At 42.7% G+C, this 19,786-nt stretch overlaps 1 protein-coding gene across 3 annotated transcripts in view; it reads right to left on the reverse strand.

Moving 5' to 3' along the window:
• Positions 1 to 18,602, reverse strand: part of Mpped2 (metallophosphoesterase domain containing 2) — a 171,092-nt gene extending 152,490 nt beyond the window's left edge. The window contains exons 1-2 of one of the 3 annotated variants that reach the window (XM_048361607.1): positions 18,332 to 18,602; positions 12,107 to 12,356 (exon numbers count right to left, since the gene is read on the reverse strand). In XM_048361607.1, coding sequence (XP_048217564.1) covers positions 12,107 to 12,234 — 128 coding nt within the window. In that variant the 5' untranslated portion in view covers positions 12,235 to 12,356; positions 18,332 to 18,602. Of the gene's footprint in view, positions 1 to 12,106; positions 12,357 to 16,277; positions 16,382 to 16,692; positions 16,786 to 18,331 lie in introns of those variants that run through there. The other 2 variants (XM_048361610.1, XM_048361609.1) reach the window with 2 other exon arrangements.
• Between the last annotated feature and the right edge of the window lie 1,184 nt (positions 18,603 to 19,786).

Here is a 19,786-nt window from a genome sequence, read left to right on the forward strand (position 1 = left end):
ATATAAAGTCTGTGTCCCTGGCAATCAAGTTAACAGGGCCCTGATCCCTCCTTTCCAGGGCAGATTCCCTTGGAAGACAGTATGGCCCTAAACATTTCTTGACAAGAATAAAAAGGATGCCCCAAACTTAAGAGCATGTAAAAAGTTATGGTAAGGATGGACCATATGCTTCCATTGAAACTGCTGGGACTAGATAATTCATGCTGTAGAAGCAATTATAAAAACCACATTATTAATAAGCATAGTTATCACACACTATGTACTTAACCAATCACTAGAGTAACCCTGCTGCTACCATTTGAAGCATGTTAAAACCATCACCACTATAACAAGGAGATATGAGAGTAGCAGAGAATGTCAGGGTACACATGTTATGAGGTAGAGCAGGCGAGAGAGGCAGACAATTTTTCACATGTTTTTTCTAACTTCTCAAATGACTATGTTTTGTACTTTTAATTGTGCCCACATTTCTGTTTAGTAACAATCACTGCACTCTTAAACTCTCTCTTCCCCAAACACAAGTGTTCATAATCTCTCTCTCTCCTTCTTCCTTCTTCTCACCCTCTCCTTCCCACCTTTCTCTCTCTCTCTCCTTTCTTTACTTTTCCCTCTCTACTCTCTATTCCCCTATCTCCACTTTCCCATATATCACCGCCTCTTTCTCCCTCTCCTTCCCTCTTCCCTCTCCCTCTTCTTTTCCCACTCCCTCTCTCTCTACGGCTCTTTATTAAGATACAGAGGCTCCTGCAGCCTGAGGTACAGCACCTCACAAAATGGTGCTGTGTGTTTATAACGTGACAGGTCCCTCCCTGCAGAGTGTGAGATCATGACTAACATGCACTAATGGCCAGAAAAACTCATTTTCATTCCACACTTGACAAAATAAACACCTCATAAAAGCAGGTAAGCAGAAGCCACCTCCACTATGGCCTGCTCTGTCTTAATAACCTTTGAAAAGGAGGAGCTGGCTGAAGGGAACAGACCCTAGCACACACAAAACACCCTTGGGGCATAAAGCGCTTTGGATAAAAGCAAAACCTCTCATGTAAAGTTAAATTGTTTTCTTTCCTCCAGCAGGGCACCTCTCACTAACACAGACCATTGCTAAATTTGCAAAGGTCCTTTCAGTGCAAATCCTGGTTGAATTAACAGGATCTAATCAAACCTTATATTAAAAAAACAAAAAAACAAAACAGGACTTTTGGTTGCTCTGGGTTTCCAAAAAGACTCATTTTATTTTCTCTTTTATCCAAAGAAAATGAAGCTCTTCTTACATGTTGGAAGAAATATTTCAAAACAGTCTCTTTTTTTTTCCTTTCTCACAAAGTGCAGAATTTATGGTAACAGATAATTAACAACAAATGACAAACAATCTGAGCAGTAAAGGTCCCAGTTTGTTTGCCAAGATGCTGGATCAAATTCCAAGATAAACAGTGGAGTGTGCCCACTGCCATTAACATCACTGTGGGGTCAAGATGGGGAGATGAAAAACCTAGCCACCCAGCACTCTGGGGTACAATGAGGAACAAACACTCCCCATCTTGTGGGGTGTGATTTCTGGTGTAATTCACAGGAGGGCCTTTGGTAGTGAGGGCACAGCAAGGATCACAGTACTGTACTGAACAAAAGACCAAATGCTTTCTATCTCACACAGGGAAAATATTAGATCTTTCTTTGTACTGCAGCGTGGAAGATTTAGGAATGAGTATCCTGTAGGGTCTCCAAATTCCCTATGTTCTTCCCCAAGATCCACTCTTTCCCATTCTTCCTTTCTCTAAGTTTGATAAGTCAATGTAGGTTTCAGTGCTGCCCAAAATGTGAGGGTTAAGTACAGAGTGAAAACAAGTCAGCCTGTAAAATCAGGATTTGAACTGAACATATGACACACAGTGTGCCCCCTAGATACTAACAGACAGCAAACCTTGGGAAATCACAACTTCCCATTTTCTTAAATGTCTGAAATGCCAGTTCTTAGTTCATGACTTGTCAAGTGGATTCCTTCAAAAGAAAAAAACCTAAAGTTTTGAATTACCTAAAACAGACCATAAAGAAAAATTGTTTCATCTCAGAGATCAAAACAGGCCAACATATCAAAACTTGCTGTCCTTATCCTATCCAATGGCTGAGTTAACTGGTATGTTAACTCACTTAAGTCAAGGCCCAATTTTGTCTCATTTCCCTGTTGATTAAGGTTTATGGATATTGACCCTCCCTCGTATTAAAGCCAAGGCTAGGAATACCATAAAAGTCAAGGAAGCTGCAATCTCCTGAATATATCCAAGATATTTACAGGACATTCAAGATCCAAGGTGATTTCATCAAGTATGGGTCCATTTCCTGATTCACATGTAGCTATCTTTTCACTCTAACTTCATGTGAGGAGAGAGATGGATAGGGATCCGTCTTGTGTCTCTATTTAAGGGCACTTAAAATGGGAGCTCCCATCTTTGAGAGTTTTGTCCACATAAGCATATCTTCCAATATGCCATGATTCTAAAGATTTACATTTTTTCAGCCCATGAATTTTGAAGGAGCACAAATACTGAGTCCATACCATAGCACTGACAGGACTAATACACAAAGTGGTAAAAAAAAAAAAATTGTAAATAGAATGTATTACATAAAATGTTATAAGAGCAATGAGTAGGACTGTTGTGATTAAAAAAAAAAAAGATCTAATAAAGTTCAATAGTCTTAGAGAGCAAAGCCAAGTGAAACAAAGTAGAAACACATATTTTTCCCCCTTTCCGGACTTGACTAGAGCTGGTAAAATGTCTGTGTCAGAGCAAATGGCTAAATCTTTCAGGAAATTAGAGAAGCACACTGTGGCTGCTTAGCTGGTAGGGGACTTAATTTATTTTCTTGATTCCAGCTTTAAGTCTTTGTTCAAAACACATTTGAAACTAAGGGTACAATATGTAAAAGATTTAAAATTGGGTCTGTGGAAGAAATACCTAAAACCAAGTACAAGTAAATCACTTTGTAAAGCCAATCAATATGAATGCCGAAACAGCCTACAGCAAGATGGAAAAAGACATTTTTGTCTAATCCAAGAATCATCCAATCTTTGAGCGGGAAAGCTCCATAGCTGTCTGCACAAGAAATAAATGAGTGTGAGTACAGTCTGAAATGCAGTGAAATTCTGCAATCTTTTTCAAAGCCACTGATAACAGCAGGACCTCTATAATAATCTAATTCTCACTTTGAATTTTAAAGCACAACACTATCAGGTCCTAAATTTTATGTTTGCTACTGAATAGTGATGTTAGTTTTCTTCTCCTTTATTTTATTTTATTTAATTCATTAATTTATTTTGGTGTTGGTCCTAGGGCTTAAATTCAGAGCCTGGGCACTGGCCCTGAGCTTCTATTGCTCAAGGCTAACACTCTACCACTTGAGCCACAGCTTTACACTCAGCTTTTTAGTAATTTAGTAGAGATAGGAGTCTTGAAAACTTTCCTGTCCTAGCTGGTTTTGAACTGTGATCCTCAGATCTCAGGCTCCTGAGTAGCCAGAATTATAGGTGTGTGCTACCAACACCCACCTAGTTTTCTTCTATTAAAAAAAAACAACTTTCCACAGCTTTAATTCATGATACTAGACTGTACAAAACTTTAAACCAACTAGAGTTGCTTATACCTTTTGATTTGCTATAAGGAACGGAAAAAGTGCAAATATGCTTTTACTTATAGGCATCTATTTTTATCACTTTACAGAAAGAGAGACTGAAAACAGAAAACAAAGTCTTCAAATAAAACTAAGACCACCCAAATAATTCAAGTGTCAATAAATACAACCATTCCCTCTACACAGAGTTAGTATTTCCACACACAAAGCCTCCAAATATACACTGTATTTTTTTAAGGCACACTAATATGGCAGTCTGAAAAAGTGTGGCAATTTTGTCCATAGTGATATGGAAGGAATAGCCTCCCATGACACAGTAACTACTAAAACATCTAGCTTCTGGCATGCTGTGAGAACCAGAAAGGGGGTGGGGGGCGGGTGGGACACAAGAAGGAGAGCTAAGGAAATAGTAAAAAGCAAGAAAACCACGCTGGTGCATGGACCTTTCCAAAAGCAGAGTTTTTCCTCCTTTTTGGAAGCACTTGAGACCTCCCTAGAGTAGCTTTTAAAAGATATGGTAGGTTGAATGGCATTGTATTTACAATTGCATCTTCATAAGAGAAGTTCAGTTCCAAAAACCTCAGAATTAAAAGTGACTAAGTCAAACTGGATAGAAGATCTGTGCAAGGACCCACTATGTGAAGGTTCCCAGAGGTTATAACTCAGCTTTCCATCCACTGTGGCAGTATTTTCTCTATGATCTTTCTTCATCTCCTAAAATGTAGGTAGCTTTCAGAACTCAAAATCTGTTTGAAAAACCTCCTAGTTAGGATTTCTTCTTTCTATCAAAATTCTTTTCTTTCCCTGAAAGCCAAATCATCACACACACACACAAAAATACCACCACCTAGTTATGCAACATATAGCTAGGTTTCTAAGAATAAATCCATATGGATACACACACACACACACACACACACACACACACACACACACACGTCTAATTTGAGATTGCCTTTTTAATGCTTGAATGAAAACAAAGAGCTCTATAGACTAAGAGAAAAAAGTCAGCTCTAAAACCAAGTCTTAACTGTCACGGACCACGAGACGGCCCCCTCAGGGAATGCATAGGCAAAAGGACTTATTTCTAAAAAGAAATGAGAGAAGAAAAGAAAAATACCCTGTGTTTACATAGAGAACAAACTAAAAGGGCCATTCAGTATCTCTGAGACAAATTTCAGATTGAAAACATTAAAAAAAATTATGGCCATGCTAATGTGCAGGCCAGTGATAAATCTGTAATGAGAATGAAGAAGTGACTAACTGAGGGAACTGTATGTTTAGATATTTTTTTTTTCTCAGCCAATGCAGCACAGCTACATAACAAAGGATGACATTCTACCTTGATAATAAGGGCTGTGGTCTTGAGCTGCAGACATTCATTCATTCATGGATACTGTTCTTCCTCTGTGTGAAAATTAGAAGTCATTTCTTGGTTTTCTCAGTGCATCACTGTGAGCATTTTCTAATGCATCCTTCCTGTACAGATTATCACCAATGATTTGGGATTCGTGTTCTTGATTTTCAAGAGATAAAAGACACAAGGAATAGGAGAAATTCTAGGCATGTTAGAATGAGAAAAGATGATGCTCCAAGTCTAATTGCTGGAAGGACCCCCAAAATTCAGAAAGACCCAGCTTGCTGAAGATCACAGAGCAGGAACCCCAACAAGAGTACAATTCCATCTCCCAGGAATGCTGCCTGGTCCACCACAACAAGCTATTTGCTTATTAAATGGTGGACATTGCTGGCTTCCAAAATGAATCTGAAGATGCTTCTTTAAAAATTTCCCTTCAGTGATAAAACTACAGAGTAGGTTTATTAAGAAGATACACTCACCTCCCTCAAAGGAGGAAATCAAATTATGCTGAGCCACCCAATAGCTTTTGTTTTTCCTTGATTGTGACATAAACTAGAAGACAGTGTCACCCTAGGAAGCAAGGCCAGAAGAAAGGGCAATTTAGGGCAGACTAAGTCATTAATGCAAAGGAGCAGAAGGAATTAGAAACTACCTTTTATCATCCTATAAAATATTTTATCATAGGGGCTGGGGATATGGCCGGCCCTGGGTTCGATTCCCCAGCACCACATATACAGAAAATGGCCAGAAGTGGCGCTGTGGCTCAATTGGCAGAGTGCTAGCCTTGAGCAAGAAGAAGCCAGGGACAGTGCTCAGACCCTGAGTCCAAGCCCCAGGACTGGCCAAAAAAAAAAAAAAAATTTATCATAAAATATAGTTGAATATAAGTAATCCTGATTATATACAAGTATCTAAAATAAGAAGTAGAAGGTCATTACCCAACATTCCATAACCTAGATTGATCCTCAAGTGTATTTCCTAAATATCACCAGTAATAGTGATATTTCCATCTATATGTATATATATATTCTATATACTGTGTATATATGCATATATGCGGATACATACACAAATGTTTTAACTAAATGACATCTTTTTATAATGCTCTTCCATAATCTTTTTTTTCAACCCAAGATATCTAATTTAGAAATAAACATTTGCTTCCTAGCATATTTTTGTTGTTGCTGTTGTTGGTCTTGGGGTTTGAATTCAGGGCCTTGGCACACTCCCTGAGCTTTTTCACTCAAGGCTAGCACTCTATCATTTCGATCCACAGCACCACTTTCAGTTTTCTGGTGGTCAACTGTATTTAAGAGTCTCAAGGACTTTCCTGCACTGGCTGGCTTTCAACCGTGAACATCATCAGATCTCAACCTCCTGAGTAGCTAGGATTACAAGCATGAGCCACTGGTGCCTGGCTCCTAGCATGTACTTGAACTGGATAAATGTGGAACCTCAGATCAGACAAATGAACAAAACACCAGCGTGTGTCTGTCTGTGTGCATGTGAGCGTGTACACGCGCGTACCAGTAGCAGTATTTGTACTTAGGATCTTGCATTCTGCCTTCTCATTGGGATATCTTTCCTCACAGTTGGTGCTTTGCAATTTGAGCCAAGCCTCCACTCTGGCTTTTTTGTGTGCCAATATTGGGCTTGAACTGAACCTCACATTCTCGCTTGTCTTTTTCACTTAAGGCTCTACCACTTGAGACACTTCCACTTCTGGCTCTTTTTGCTTTATTGAAGATAAGTGTCTCATGGACTTTTTAATGTAATCATGAACCCCAAGCATTATGCTTATGACCAATATACATATAGTAGTAAGGGTGGGAATAATTGCTGTTAAGCCCACTTCAGTGCCCACATAATACCAGCAAATGCTGCACAACGCAATGACACATGCTTAACTTGTCAGATTTAATATAGCCAAGCACTTTACAAAGAACTAAATTAACAGCTAGTACTTAAGATCATAGGTATCATCACATCTATATATCAAGTATACAATACAAACATCATCTCTATAATGTTGGAAAAACATCTTAAGTGACATTAAACCCATTTTACAGATGACAAGACTAAGATCCAGAAATTTCTACATCACCTAAGCAAGCCAGAAACCTGAATTATCAGCATTTGTATACCTCTTCATTTCAAACCCTACATTATCCTCATTCTCCAGCCCCAACTGTGCCCTTTGCACTCAATCCTGGTTAGTCATGACTAACTCTTGATGCTTCTGATATTGGTGGGAAAGTTGAGACACTAATAGGGAACAGAGTTCAAATGGAGTAAGGCCACTGTGATTCCACAGGGCAGGCTGTCTTACTGGATTCCTTCCCCTTTACAACACCAACCCTCATGGAGTAAATGGGACTGAGACCTTCCTAGGCTATTTATAATCTTGACATACACTAGACCAAGTCACTGACTCTGACAATCTAGAAAACCCCATTGATGCCTCCATGGAGCCCGGCTGGCAAAGACTCCTTGAAGAAGAGAGAACAAACCTTACCAATGAATTTCCAGCTTATCCCTTTACTTACTATCTACTGATTTGCAACACTGATAGAGACACTTAGGAATCAGAAGATAATCACAAACATTTGAATACAGGCAAGGCACTCCTCTATGAATTTCTGAACCCTTCAACCACACAATCACCATGTGAGATAGGCATTACTTTTATCCATCCCACTGTACAGAAAGATAAGGAAAACATAGTTCTGTGAGGACATTCCTCAGTGGTTTGGTGACATATCTAGTTAATAAAGCTACCAGGTTTTACATCTAACAATCTGATTCCACTCGTGGCATACACCACTACATGACCCCTGCCCCCTGAAACAAGGCCAAAATGAAGAGCTAAGATCCTAGGGAATGTTAGCCACTGAAGACATAGGTCAAAAGAAAAAAAAAAGCAGATAACACTGAAGACTACATTTGATTCAAACTTCTCAGGGCAATCCTTAAAAGAGGATGAATTCACCTCATGGTGGTTTGTCCAGAACTAAGAAGTTTTTCATAACATAAGACTTGCAATCCTAAAACTAAAGAGAGTTAGATGCCCTACTAATACAACTGCATAGTATTTTATTAAGTCTCCAGTCAGTATAAATATACAAAATCCTTATGGTGTTTTCAGTATTGCCTTGGCTTTTCAAAACCAGCTGGGTCAGAAAAGAACGCAAGACTCTATCTCTAATAGCCAGCAAAATGCCATCAATGTGGTTCAAAAGGTGGAGTGCTAGCTGGACAAGCAAGCCAAGCAAACAAGTTCAAACCCAAGTACTGAGTTCAACTCAGTACTAGCAAAAATTAAACTAAATGAAGCTAAAGTGAACTAAGTGAAATAATTTTCTGAACACTGCACTTGGGAAAGATGAATGAATGCATCATAGACAGATGATCAGGCTAATTGTTAGGTTTCAATCATTACAGCTTAGTGTGATCTGAGGTAGGAAGGGTCACAAAATCTAGGTCAAATTTTGATCTGTCAACTCCAGCTGTGCTTTCATTTTCTCTTCCAAAGTCATAAAGGATTGTTTTGTTTTTGTTCCCTTGGCAGTACTGGGGTTTGGGGCTCTGGTTCTTGAGTTTCCTAGGTCGTAGGTAGATGCTCTACCACTTGGTCTATAACCTCAGTCAAGTTTTTGTTGTTGTTTAGTTTTCAGATAAGGTCTCTAGTGTTGACCTGAGGATAACCTGGAATGGAGATTACATCTACCTCCTAACTACAGGGATTACAGGTATGTATCACCACACTAAGCTTATTTACAGAGATGGTGTCTCGGTAACAATTTTTGCCTCGGCTGACCTTGAATCTCAGTCTTTCTTATCTCTTATTTTAAACTAGCTGGGATTATAGATGTGAGCCACCATACCAGACCAGGACTGCTTTCTAAAAAAGAAAAAACAAAAAACTCTCCCCTACTATCACAACAGATTCAAGGCCATAGTTCTTGGTAGTAATCTTGCCAGAATTAACTAAACCAAAACCTCTTTAAGTCACATGAAGTATCAGCTCTGAAATCAACCAGCCTCATGAAGATGACAACTGGGACCTATTTATCCTTGGCTCTTCGACCACCTCCACCACAGCAGCACCTTGCCAAAAGTCCTGTTCTAATTGCAAGCTTCCTAACTAAGGTTAAAAAGAACCTTTGCTATCCTTTAATGCAAATGCTTACATAAAAGTAAAATGAGATCTGAAAATGCCCAGAATTATTTATAAAGCTGATCAGGGGCTAAACTAAGTGGGAAATAAGCTACGACTTCAGGCCAGACCCCCTCACTATTACCAAAGTAGGAGACCATGAAAGGGACCAGTACTTTAACTCCAATCTAGGCAGCGTGTCATAGGTCTTCACAGACCTCATGCATAAGGAAAACAAATGTTCTAAGAATTTCATGAAAAATAAATGAGCAGTTGTTCAAGTGAAAAATACTTTTAGGAGAAGAACAGAACTTCCAAGACATATTGGGAAAAAAAACTACAAAATTTGAGGCTAAACATTTGCAGATATTTTCTAGCCAATTTAAGTCTTATTTAGTCTAAAGGTGATATATATACATACATATATATCATAATTGTGTTCATCAAAGGTACCCAAACACGTACTATAGGCCAGTCAGAAAGCTATATCATCATGTCTACAAAACAACACCAGACCCTTGCAAGGAAACACAAGGCTAAAGAGAAAGGTGAGCCAGCTTCCTGACAAAATCAACTTTCAAACATCCAGAATAACAGAAAAATTCCCACAAAAAATCCCAGAGCATCAATCATAATTCCTCATTTCAATGAATATGCCAATCAAGGATTGCCAATTGAGGATTAGATAAGTAGAAGATAGATGATAGAGACATAGATAGAAAGATAAATACATAGATAAATTGTGGAAGTCATATGAAGTGACAAGTAAACTGCAGGAGTTATACTAAGGAGGCACAATGATTTTGAGTTTGGAAGAAAGGAGTACAAAAGACTTCCTATAAGTAAAGGCACCTAAACTAACTTTGAAGCTCCTGATGGGTAGAGCATAAAGGCATCCCAGCTGTGATAAGCAGGGATTGCACACTATAGACATGGGAAAGTCCAAGGTGTGCCCAGGTGGCAGTAAGACAAGTTGAGTGGCTAGAGGAGAAGGCTCAGGGAGGCAGTGTCTTTGGTAACGAAAGTTAAGAAAGGACATTGGAGCCTCCTGGGAAGAACTCTCTATTCCCAGGTTGGAATTGGGATCAAAAGGGAATACAGCTGTCTACAGTACCATTGCAGACCTCATTTTTCAAGCTTTCTTCCCCCTCCTCCTCATATATAATTTGATCCTTCAAATTTTTCATGGCTAGATCTAAACAGATTGGTTCTAGGGTTACATGATTTAAAAAAAAAAAATAGCTCTGTGCATTCACAGTTCACCCATGGAATCACACGGCCAAGAACAAGCAAGCAGACGTCAGCAGACCTAAACACCAATCTGACCTCTCTGTCAGTCATTTTCCAAGGAACCTTGGCCCAAAAAAAAAGCATAGTTGTTTTTTGCCTGATTAGAAACAGAATCCACAAAGTCGTTTGTGATTCCTGAACACAAATCATCACACCAGCAAAACTGAGCTCACTGTATCCTCAAATATAAATGGTAGAACATGTTTGAAGAGAAACAAAGAAAAGGAAACAGAATAAAAAGAATGTTTCAAACAAATGCATACTTAGTCAGAAAGGCAATTTCAACAAGGGAAACTGTATTCAACTTAAAAGCTTTTCCTTAACATTGTGTATTCAGTTCTTCACAATCATGGATATATTCTTATTAAAAGCAAGTATAAAATTCTTAGAAATAATTTAACATTAACATTTGCAAGGACATCTTCGTCTTTTCTTTCTTTTTATCTTTTTCTTTTTTTGGGGGGAAGGTTTCCCAATTCATATAGTTCTCATTACAGATATTCAAGGGATTTTCTAGAATACATTTGTAAAGTAACATCCTAGTATTTACTAATATCCAGACAATCAAGGAAAATTCTAATTGGTTTGGTTCAGTGCTGATGAATTTGGAGGGGGTTGGTGTATGCATTTAAGGGTGAAGGGTAATCCTGCTATTTTTTTAATTCCCACATAAAACAATTACTGACAAAAACCAAGCTTGTAACTTGGACATGCCAGGAGTTTATTTCTACTAGGTATGGTAAAAACAAAACAAAAACAACAACAAAAAAAAACCCAGTCAACAGAGTCTTAACTTCCTTTCTGCCTTGACTATACAATAGTTTCCTAAGAGGTTTAGTCTTCCCATGAAAGACTTGTGTTAGACATCGGAAGAGACTCATAGAGAACAAGCACCAGGCCTTGACAAAACAAGAGAGAAGATGACCTTTTGCCCTCTTCTGCTAAAAGCCCAGCATATTCTGTAACAGGACTAGAAGGGAGGCTGGTAAGCCACCAGGAGCTGTGAAATCCCTGCCTGTGCTCTCTCCCTTGCTTACTCTTTAAACAATTTCAATTTGTCTTTAGCAGTATTAGGGAGCAAGTAGAAAGCAAAATTTCTGGAGCCCACTCTTGATCCTCTGTTCCCCACACTGTCTGAGTTCTGTAGCATGCAGCACATGGTTCGCTCACAACAGGAAGACAATAGGTTTAGCAGTGACTGGACAATTAGTCCCATTTAGGCCTATTTCCCACTAAAGGGGATGGTGGGGTGAAGTCTAAGAAAATACTACCGAAACTTTAAAAACACATTTCATCGTGAAAGCAAGCAATATAGGATAAAGCACATTTAAACTAGGGTTCAGATCACACTGCCAAAAAAAATCACTGTGTGACATTAGAAAACTGCCTTCGCCTCTCTGTCCTCTTTGTGGGCAACCCATCATAATCCTTCAATGGCTCTGAAAAGCTAATGTCCAATTGTGCTTGAATGTGCTCTGAATATCTGAACTGTTATGCAGATATGGGGAGACTTTCTCCAGGACTGTATTTGAAACTACAGAAACCCATCTGTTTTGTAAATCATTGACTTTTCTATTTTCCTTTGCAGAATGCTAGGAGAGAATGGTTTTTTTTCACTTTATTTCTGCGTTCTCAACTGGTAATTTTTTTTTAAGTTCATGAGCAATACTTACATATGTACATGAGGCGGCTGGAATCTGCTCTGGTTGATGTTGTAGTGTGTGAACGCCTGGGTGGGGTTCGAGCTGTACTCATCCACCGTTATGGTAACTTTGCCTTGAGAAGGAATCCCATGTGCCATCCTTCCTCTCTCTAGGCATGAGCAATTCACAGTCTTCCAGAGCAAGAGAAGAAAGCAAGTATGGTGCAGTTCAACCAAACCTCTGAATCCAAGGATCTACTCATCAATACTTCTGTGCGTTTCTAGAAGAAGAAAAACACAATATTGCATGTATATTCAGGGAAAATATGGGGGGGGAGGGGAAGGTCACAAAGGACAGGAAATTTGACATCTAGATTCAAAAGGTTTCAGGAAGAAATCAGAATCAAGGGTGCTGTCTTGTGGACCTGATAATTCTCAATACTTTTTCCCTGTGTGTAGTGCAGAATGGACATTACAACCCTCTATGACATTGCTAGATGCCAGAAAGTCATCTCAATGGAGTTCAGACCAAGATTTCCTCTTTAATTATAATTGTGGCACTTAACGTGAATTATGCAAGGGGCAAATCCACAGTTGCCATGGTGTCCAGCTATAAATGGTTTGTGCTGGAAATGAAGACTCTCCTAATCCTTCCCTGCTACTTGGAATGTTTGGATTCAAGTTGGTGTCATATAACAATTTGAACTCTTGATGCTTCAGAAGATCCACAAGAAAAAATGGCAAATGTAAATTAGAAATCTGTGCATATAACTAGATATCTGTGGATAACTTATGCTGACCAAATATTCATTAAGTACTGATAATTATTTCTTCTTTCAGTTTCCCAAATACATAATGCTTGGTATATATGCATTTCTCCCTGACTGGAAACTTTGTAGTAAGTGAAAATCTTCTTAGTCACTCCAGTCAAAGGGTAGCACCTCCAGAACTAAGCCAACACTTTCTACTCCGTCCTTACCTTTCCCAATTCAGTCCTGATGGAGCAGTAATCCAGGGCACCGTTATATCCATTACCTTACTCTTTATGCTAGAAAATCTCACTACTTGGTTTTGTGTGTGTGCGTGTGGGCATGCACGCATGCATGTGTGCTGATACTGGAGCTTGAACTCAAGGACAAGGTGCTGTCCCTTAGCTTTGTTGCTCAAGGAGGCTGGCACTCTACCAATTAAGCACAGCTCTGCTTCTAGATTTTTGCTAGTTAACTGGAGGCATGAGTTTGCTTGGGCTAGCCTCAGTGATTTCAGCCCCCTAAGCACCTAGAATAACAGGAACAATCACAGGTACCCAGCAGGTTTCTTCCTTCCTTCCTCCCTTCCTCCCTCCCTCCCTCCCTCCCTCCCTCCCTCCCTCCCCCCCTCCCTTCCTTCCTTCCTTTCCTTCTTTCTTATTTCCAGTAGTCCTGATACTTTTCATAAAGAGCAATATTAACTGTTGCACTAAATATAGAAATGAGAATGCGTTTTTCTGATAGGTGTGCAAAGACAGAGGAAAACAAATTCCAGAGAAGTTATTGCCATGGATGGGTGTTGTAGAGAAAAAGTGGGAAGCACAGCACACTCCTTATGCAGTAACCCCTGAGTAACCCACACTGCATCAGAATACATTGGACATGTGCCCCATTAAACTCCAGGTATCTTAGCTGCTTTCTCAAATAAAAATATTTAGAATAATAAGATTAGATTTAAATCTGGCATGAAACACCTTAAATATAAAGCAAAAGGCAGATGGCCTGCCATAGGCCATTTATTTTATTATTTTACAACCCCGGGCTTGTATAGTGCTCCATATGCTAGCTGGGCTAAGAAATTCCACAGTGTTCTACTCAAATCACTGCATTCTTCACATTAGCAATGCTTGCTAAACACCCACCTTGCCTATGTTCCTAATATACAATTGCACTACCAAGAAATTAATCTCTTGATGGTCTGGCATTTTGAGCAGTGTGTCACTTTGAGTTCTTTCTCTCCTTCCTGACTTCATGAGAGATTATTGACTCGTTTCAGCATCAGTTCATAGACAACTGGGAGTGTAGGATTAACTAAGTTAAAATCTTTCCCTCTCCTCTGATATAAGATAGCTATAAGAATTGCTTACGAGTCATAATGTAGTGGTTTTCATACCAAGTTTGCAGCTGTTTTCCTAATTCCCCCCACAATTATATTTTACTGTTATTTTGCATAACAGTAAAACACAACACCTGCTTCAAATTGCAGTCCTGTTCTAAGTACTGTAATTCTCTTTTGAGACACAAAGTACTGAGACACTACTGAAGCGCAGAACTGCATAATTGTGTGTCGCTTGAAAAGTAAATACAAATGAAAACATCTTCCTGTTATAGAAATGACTGTCATTAAAAAGAATGTTAGCCATCAAAGCACAGAGGGGGAAAATACACATTTTTCAGACTACAAGAACTTCGTGTTTGCATAAATTAGACAGTGGTATAAAAATTGCTTGGCATTTCTTATGTTCTTCCTATCAACATCTATTGTGTGAAACACAGAACATTTCCAAGCAAAGGAAACCAACTTCATGCCCAGACCATTGTGACTTTGCACGGACAAACTGAAGTTGGTACTAAAAGGGCCTACATGTTTCCAGACTAAAAGCACTAAATTAAGCAGAATGGGTTCTAGAAATGAATGTACATATATTTAACTTTCTATGCAACAAGTTGTAATAAACTAACAACACACCCTTCCATACTTCTGTTCGAAGCCAAGCAGAGACTGAACTTAGAGATCAGTTGGCATCCCTAATGGAACACTGTATCTTAAAGTCAACCTACAGATTGCCTTTTCACTGGGGTAACATGTATGCCTCTTTGTGCCATCAAGACAAATAGAAAGGTCTTTTCATCAGCAAGCACTGGCCCCTGTAAGGGCTAAATGGGTGGCTGGCACCTCATTTGAATTCATCTTTTCCATGTTCCCTTTCAAATATTTTATCGAAACAGTCCACCTGCAGTGTCTATCTTCTTTAATCTGGAGTCCTTTGAAGGAAATGTCAGACTGAGGCAGAAAGCTTCAAAACTTTGATAGCACCTTTACACACCGGTCAAGAAAAGGGCTTTATATATTTTTTAAATTCTATGTTCACCTCCGTCCACATCTCAAAATGAACATATCCTAATAATAATATATATAGATATGGAAAATGAGTGGGGTTTGTTATTATTGTTTTTGTAAACTGCAGAGACAGCACATGATGGGTTAAATTACCTCCCTTGAAAAACTTGGAAAAAGCTTGAAAGAATACAGATAGACACACTGCATAAAGCCATCAAGTAGCTGTTTCACCTTGCTTCCTATTTCAGCAGTAAAACCTTCCAAATGACCACATTTCCACTCCTCTCACCCTCTTCAAACTTGCACTAACTTTTTATACACAATACTTAAAGAGAGCAGTTTTCTGTTTTAATTTTCATTCTATACTTCAACACATTTGCTCCACCAACAAAGGAACACAGTATAAAACGCCAAGATGCCTAAAGAAAAATCCAAGGCGGACTGTCACTGCCAAACACACATGCTGGTGTTGGAGTTTCTTTTTAAAAAAAATCATGTGAGCACATTTTTGCATTTCCTAGACAGCAATTACAGTCTCTGGTCCCTTAAGCTGCAAACTAGAAATGTTCTTTTCCAGGAATCCACTTGGAAAAATTTCCTAAAGTCTGCTGGCAACGCGGAGATTAAAAACCAAGGACTTAAATAACTGTCTCCACTTCCAAGACAACAAGAGATCCAATTTACCAAAAGTTTCAAAAGAATGATTCCTGATCTCTCCCAGTACACCGCCTGGCCAAGCTAGGAGAAAGGAGACTGCGATTTCGCTGTGGGATCAAGGATGCTCTTTTCAGATCACTTGCCCCCAGAAGATCGCCAGACCCACAGAGTGGAGGGAGACTTTGGAACTCTCCAGCCCCAGCTACACCCAATTTTGCCCTCTCTCTCCTCGATGGCTTCCTTCATTCGCACTCCGTATCTTTTATGCCCACTTCCAGTTACTCATCCCAACGGGAGGGAGCAATGCCCACACAGCTTCCTGAGGCTTCTCTGACAGCTTTTTTTTTTTTTTTTTTTGGCGGAGGGGGGCGTAGGGGTGTAGTGGAGCAGATGCTGACACTAAAGTCCCACGAGCCTCTGTTCTCAGAGCGCCCTCCCTATCCCAGCGCACTTACACCTGAACTTGTCTCCAGCACTTCGGACATCCGGCTGACACATTCTTTCAGACAGGGAGGGCAAGACTTTTCTCCAGCGCCTTTGACCACCACCCGTGGAGTCTTTCTCTTTGTCACACACACACTCTGTGTGTGTGGGGGGGGGGGAGGGGGAGCGCAGAATTCTCTACTTTGGATTGGTTTGTTTTAAATCTGGGGTGGGGGACTACAGTTACTACACATACATACACTCGGGGGAGAGAGCAAGAGAGAGACGGGGGGAGAGAGAGAGAGAGAGAGAGAGAGAGAGAGAGCAGAGAGAGAGACCGCGCAAGAGCGCACGTTTGCCCTGCCTTGCCCTCCCAGCCACCCCCCCTCCGCGCCAGGTCCTGGCCACTGCCCCCCCCCCTTTTCTGGAGCACTTTGCTTGCCTTACGCGTTCAATCCCAGGTTGCCACAGGCGCCGCCTCCGTGGCTGCAGTTGCTGCTGGCACTACTAGAACTAGCACTCACGGCCCAGGTCCCGGTCTTTTTTTTTTCTTTCTCTCTTTCTCTCTTTCTTTCTCCCCATCCCGGGATTGATGGATAACCACCGTCACCCAATGGCTTCGACACGAAGCCATCCTCGATGGGGCGTCACAGCCCTTCCTCGACGTCAGCCTCCGGGGCGCATAGGCATCGCGGAGCCGTAGCCTGGAGCCGCCGCCTCCACCACCCCGCTCCGTGCCCCGGAGGCTGCCGGGCTCCTTCCCCGAACGGCTGCGGAAGAGAGGAAAGCAGCCCTCGTGCGAAGGGGGAGTGGAGGCCCCCGGTTTCCATCCTCTTTGGAAATCTTTTCTTTCACTTAAAGTTTTGTTTGTGTTTCCCTCCCTGACCTGCTCCTGTTTATTTGCTTACAGCATCACAAATCAATTACAGATTTTTCATGAGCCGCATTCGCACTTCATTTGAGATGTGCTGGTGGGGGGGGGCACGCATTATAAATCAACCTCACTGTGTGTTGGGGGGGTGATCCTTCATTTTCATTCATTTATTTATTTTGCTGATGGACTCCCAACTCCCTCTTGATCTAGGGAAAAAAATTTCCCACTTCACCTCCTAGGCCGCAAAATCGCGAAATTCAAAGGCTTTCCGAAGATACCCTTGTTCTATATTAATCAGGAAGAGGGAGAAAAAAAAAATTCGAAAAACTCCAGCCAGTGCGGAAAAGAAATCCGGCGGCAATGGTTACTTCTCTCTGCGGGTGCCCGGTTGCCTCGCCTCCGCACCAGCTCGGGTCGCCGGATCGCTCCGCAGGCTGCGATCTTGCAGACCTGAGGCGGCGGCAGAGAGCGAGGTCGGGGTGGAGGGACACGGAGAGGGAAGCCCCGCGCGGGAGCGGTGCGCGCGCGGCCGGCCCTGGGGTTGGGGAGCCACGGGGCGCAGCCCCAGCACAAAGCTGCGCGGCGCCTTCCTAGACCTGGCACCTGCCCTCGGATGGCCGCGGGTGCCCAGGGTTCGGGCCAACACAATACACCCGGGCCTAGGCCGGGGCGGCTCGAACACACAACCCCGGGACTTTCTAGTAAACAGCCTCCGGAGCCTCGGTTCCCAACCCCATCTCCGCTGCCCAGCTTTCGCCTCAGTCTTTCGAGGACACCCCTTCCTAAGAAACCCAAGCGGACCAGGGATGGAGAGGGCAAGGAGGTGGGGACCCCAAGAGGTCGAAGGGGGGGGGGGGAGAAGAGGGCGCCGAAGGCTGGGGGGAGGGGAGAAAGGGGGCAAGATGGGGAGTGGGAGGGAAGACATCTATCAAAAAAAATTATAATAATCGTTTTGCTCTAGGTTTGAAAAGAAGCCTTCCCCAGATCCTAAATTGCCCGCTCGGCGAGTGGCGAGTGGCGGGGGCACCGGGGCAGCGGCGGTCGGCAGGCTTGGAGCCCCCCGCACGCGCCTCTGACAAGGCACCTCTCACCCGGGCTCCGCTTTGTGTGTGCATTTTTTTCCTCTCCCTTCCTCTCGCGCTCGGCACCGGGCGCCCGGCCGCCTCCTCCCCCCCTCCCCCGCCCTCCGCCTCCCTTCCCGGGGCGGATTACCTTTCCCGGGCTGCGCTCCGGGTCCGAGGATGCCTTCAGCGCCCGGTGGGCGGGCGGTCCATCGCCGAGCCGCCCGGAGCTTTGCGGGAGGAGCGCGGGGAGCGCGCGAAGGGGCAGCGAGGGGCGCCGGAGGGCCAGAACCTTCGACCTCCGAGGTCCCGCGGCGAGCTGGGGCAGGGGACCCGAGGGCGCGGCGCGAAAGGTGGGGAGGGGGGAAAGGAGGGGGAGAAAAGCCCCGAGCAGCCTCGATCTGGGGAGAGAGAGCGAGCGAGGGGGCGAGGAGAGGGAGAGAGGGCGCGGCGAGCCGGAGGGAGCGAGCGCGGTGCAGTGACAGGGACTGCCACTGGGGTCAAAGGAGCACACAGCTCCAGGAAGCAGGGCGGCCCCGGCGCCGCTCCGTGCGCGCTCCCCGGCGGGACCTCGTGCCCCCTGCACGCCCCTCCTGTAGTCCCGGCCCACTCGAACCCCCCACCCGCGCCCCGAGGCCGCTGGGGGGTGCAGGAGAGAAGGGAGTGGAGGGCGAGGCCAGCAGCCTGCTGGTGTTCCCGGGTCAAGCAGGCGGCAGGAAGCTGAGCTGCAAGTTCATCATCAGGAGTGTGATCAGCGTTTGAAAGAAAAAAAAAAAAAAAGGCCGGGGACGGAGGGAAGGGGGAGAGATCAGGCTACAGAGCTCCAGGAAAATTACGAGTTCCCCGTCAAATGGGCGTTTTCTTCTAAGAGAACACCCCCTCCCTCCTATGGTTCCCCCACCCATCGACCTGGCAGCCAGTGTCAGAGGTCCTGGCACAGATTCAAAGCACAGAACTCACCGCAGGGCCATGTGGAGCCGCTGGGGCCCTTGGCTCAGATCATGGAGGGGAACCTTAGGTTTCCTCCCATCTGCTAAACTGAGACTTTTTCCTGGGGGATGTCTGTGCAACCTTTCCTCAAGCCTTTCAACATGCCATGCAAACACACACACACACACACACACACACACACACACACACACACACCTTGCTTTCTATAATATTCCTCAACACCCCCCCACACACACTTTTATGAATTAAGTCAGGGCAGAACTGAAAGGTGAAGAGAGAGAAGTACAGACTGTCGTGGTTCACCATTTTTATCTTTTGGATATACTTCCCTCAGCCCAATAAGTACTTCCAAAACAAACAAACAACAACAACAAAAAAATCCCAAGCACCACACATCTTTCAAAAATGAAGTTGTTCTAGTTTTCTCTAGTAATTTGGCGAATGATTAGAAAAGGGTTTTCAGAATGGTAAGCAAGGGACATAAGGAAAGGAAAAGCCCAATGAAATATTAGAAGACAGAGGACAAGGGAGAGAAGGCTTTTAGAAAACTTGGATGGCCAGGTTGTCTGTGAAAGATGAGGTGGCCCTGTGATGTTATACTCTTGTCAGAGCTGAAGGATTTGGACTGCAACCAGATCTAATTCCCTTCTAACAG

Source organism: Perognathus longimembris, chromosome 13 (assembly GCF_023159225.1).
Source record: "Perognathus longimembris pacificus isolate PPM17 chromosome 13, ASM2315922v1, whole genome shotgun sequence".
Lineage (NCBI taxonomy): Eukaryota > Metazoa > Chordata > Mammalia > Rodentia > Heteromyidae > Perognathus > Perognathus longimembris.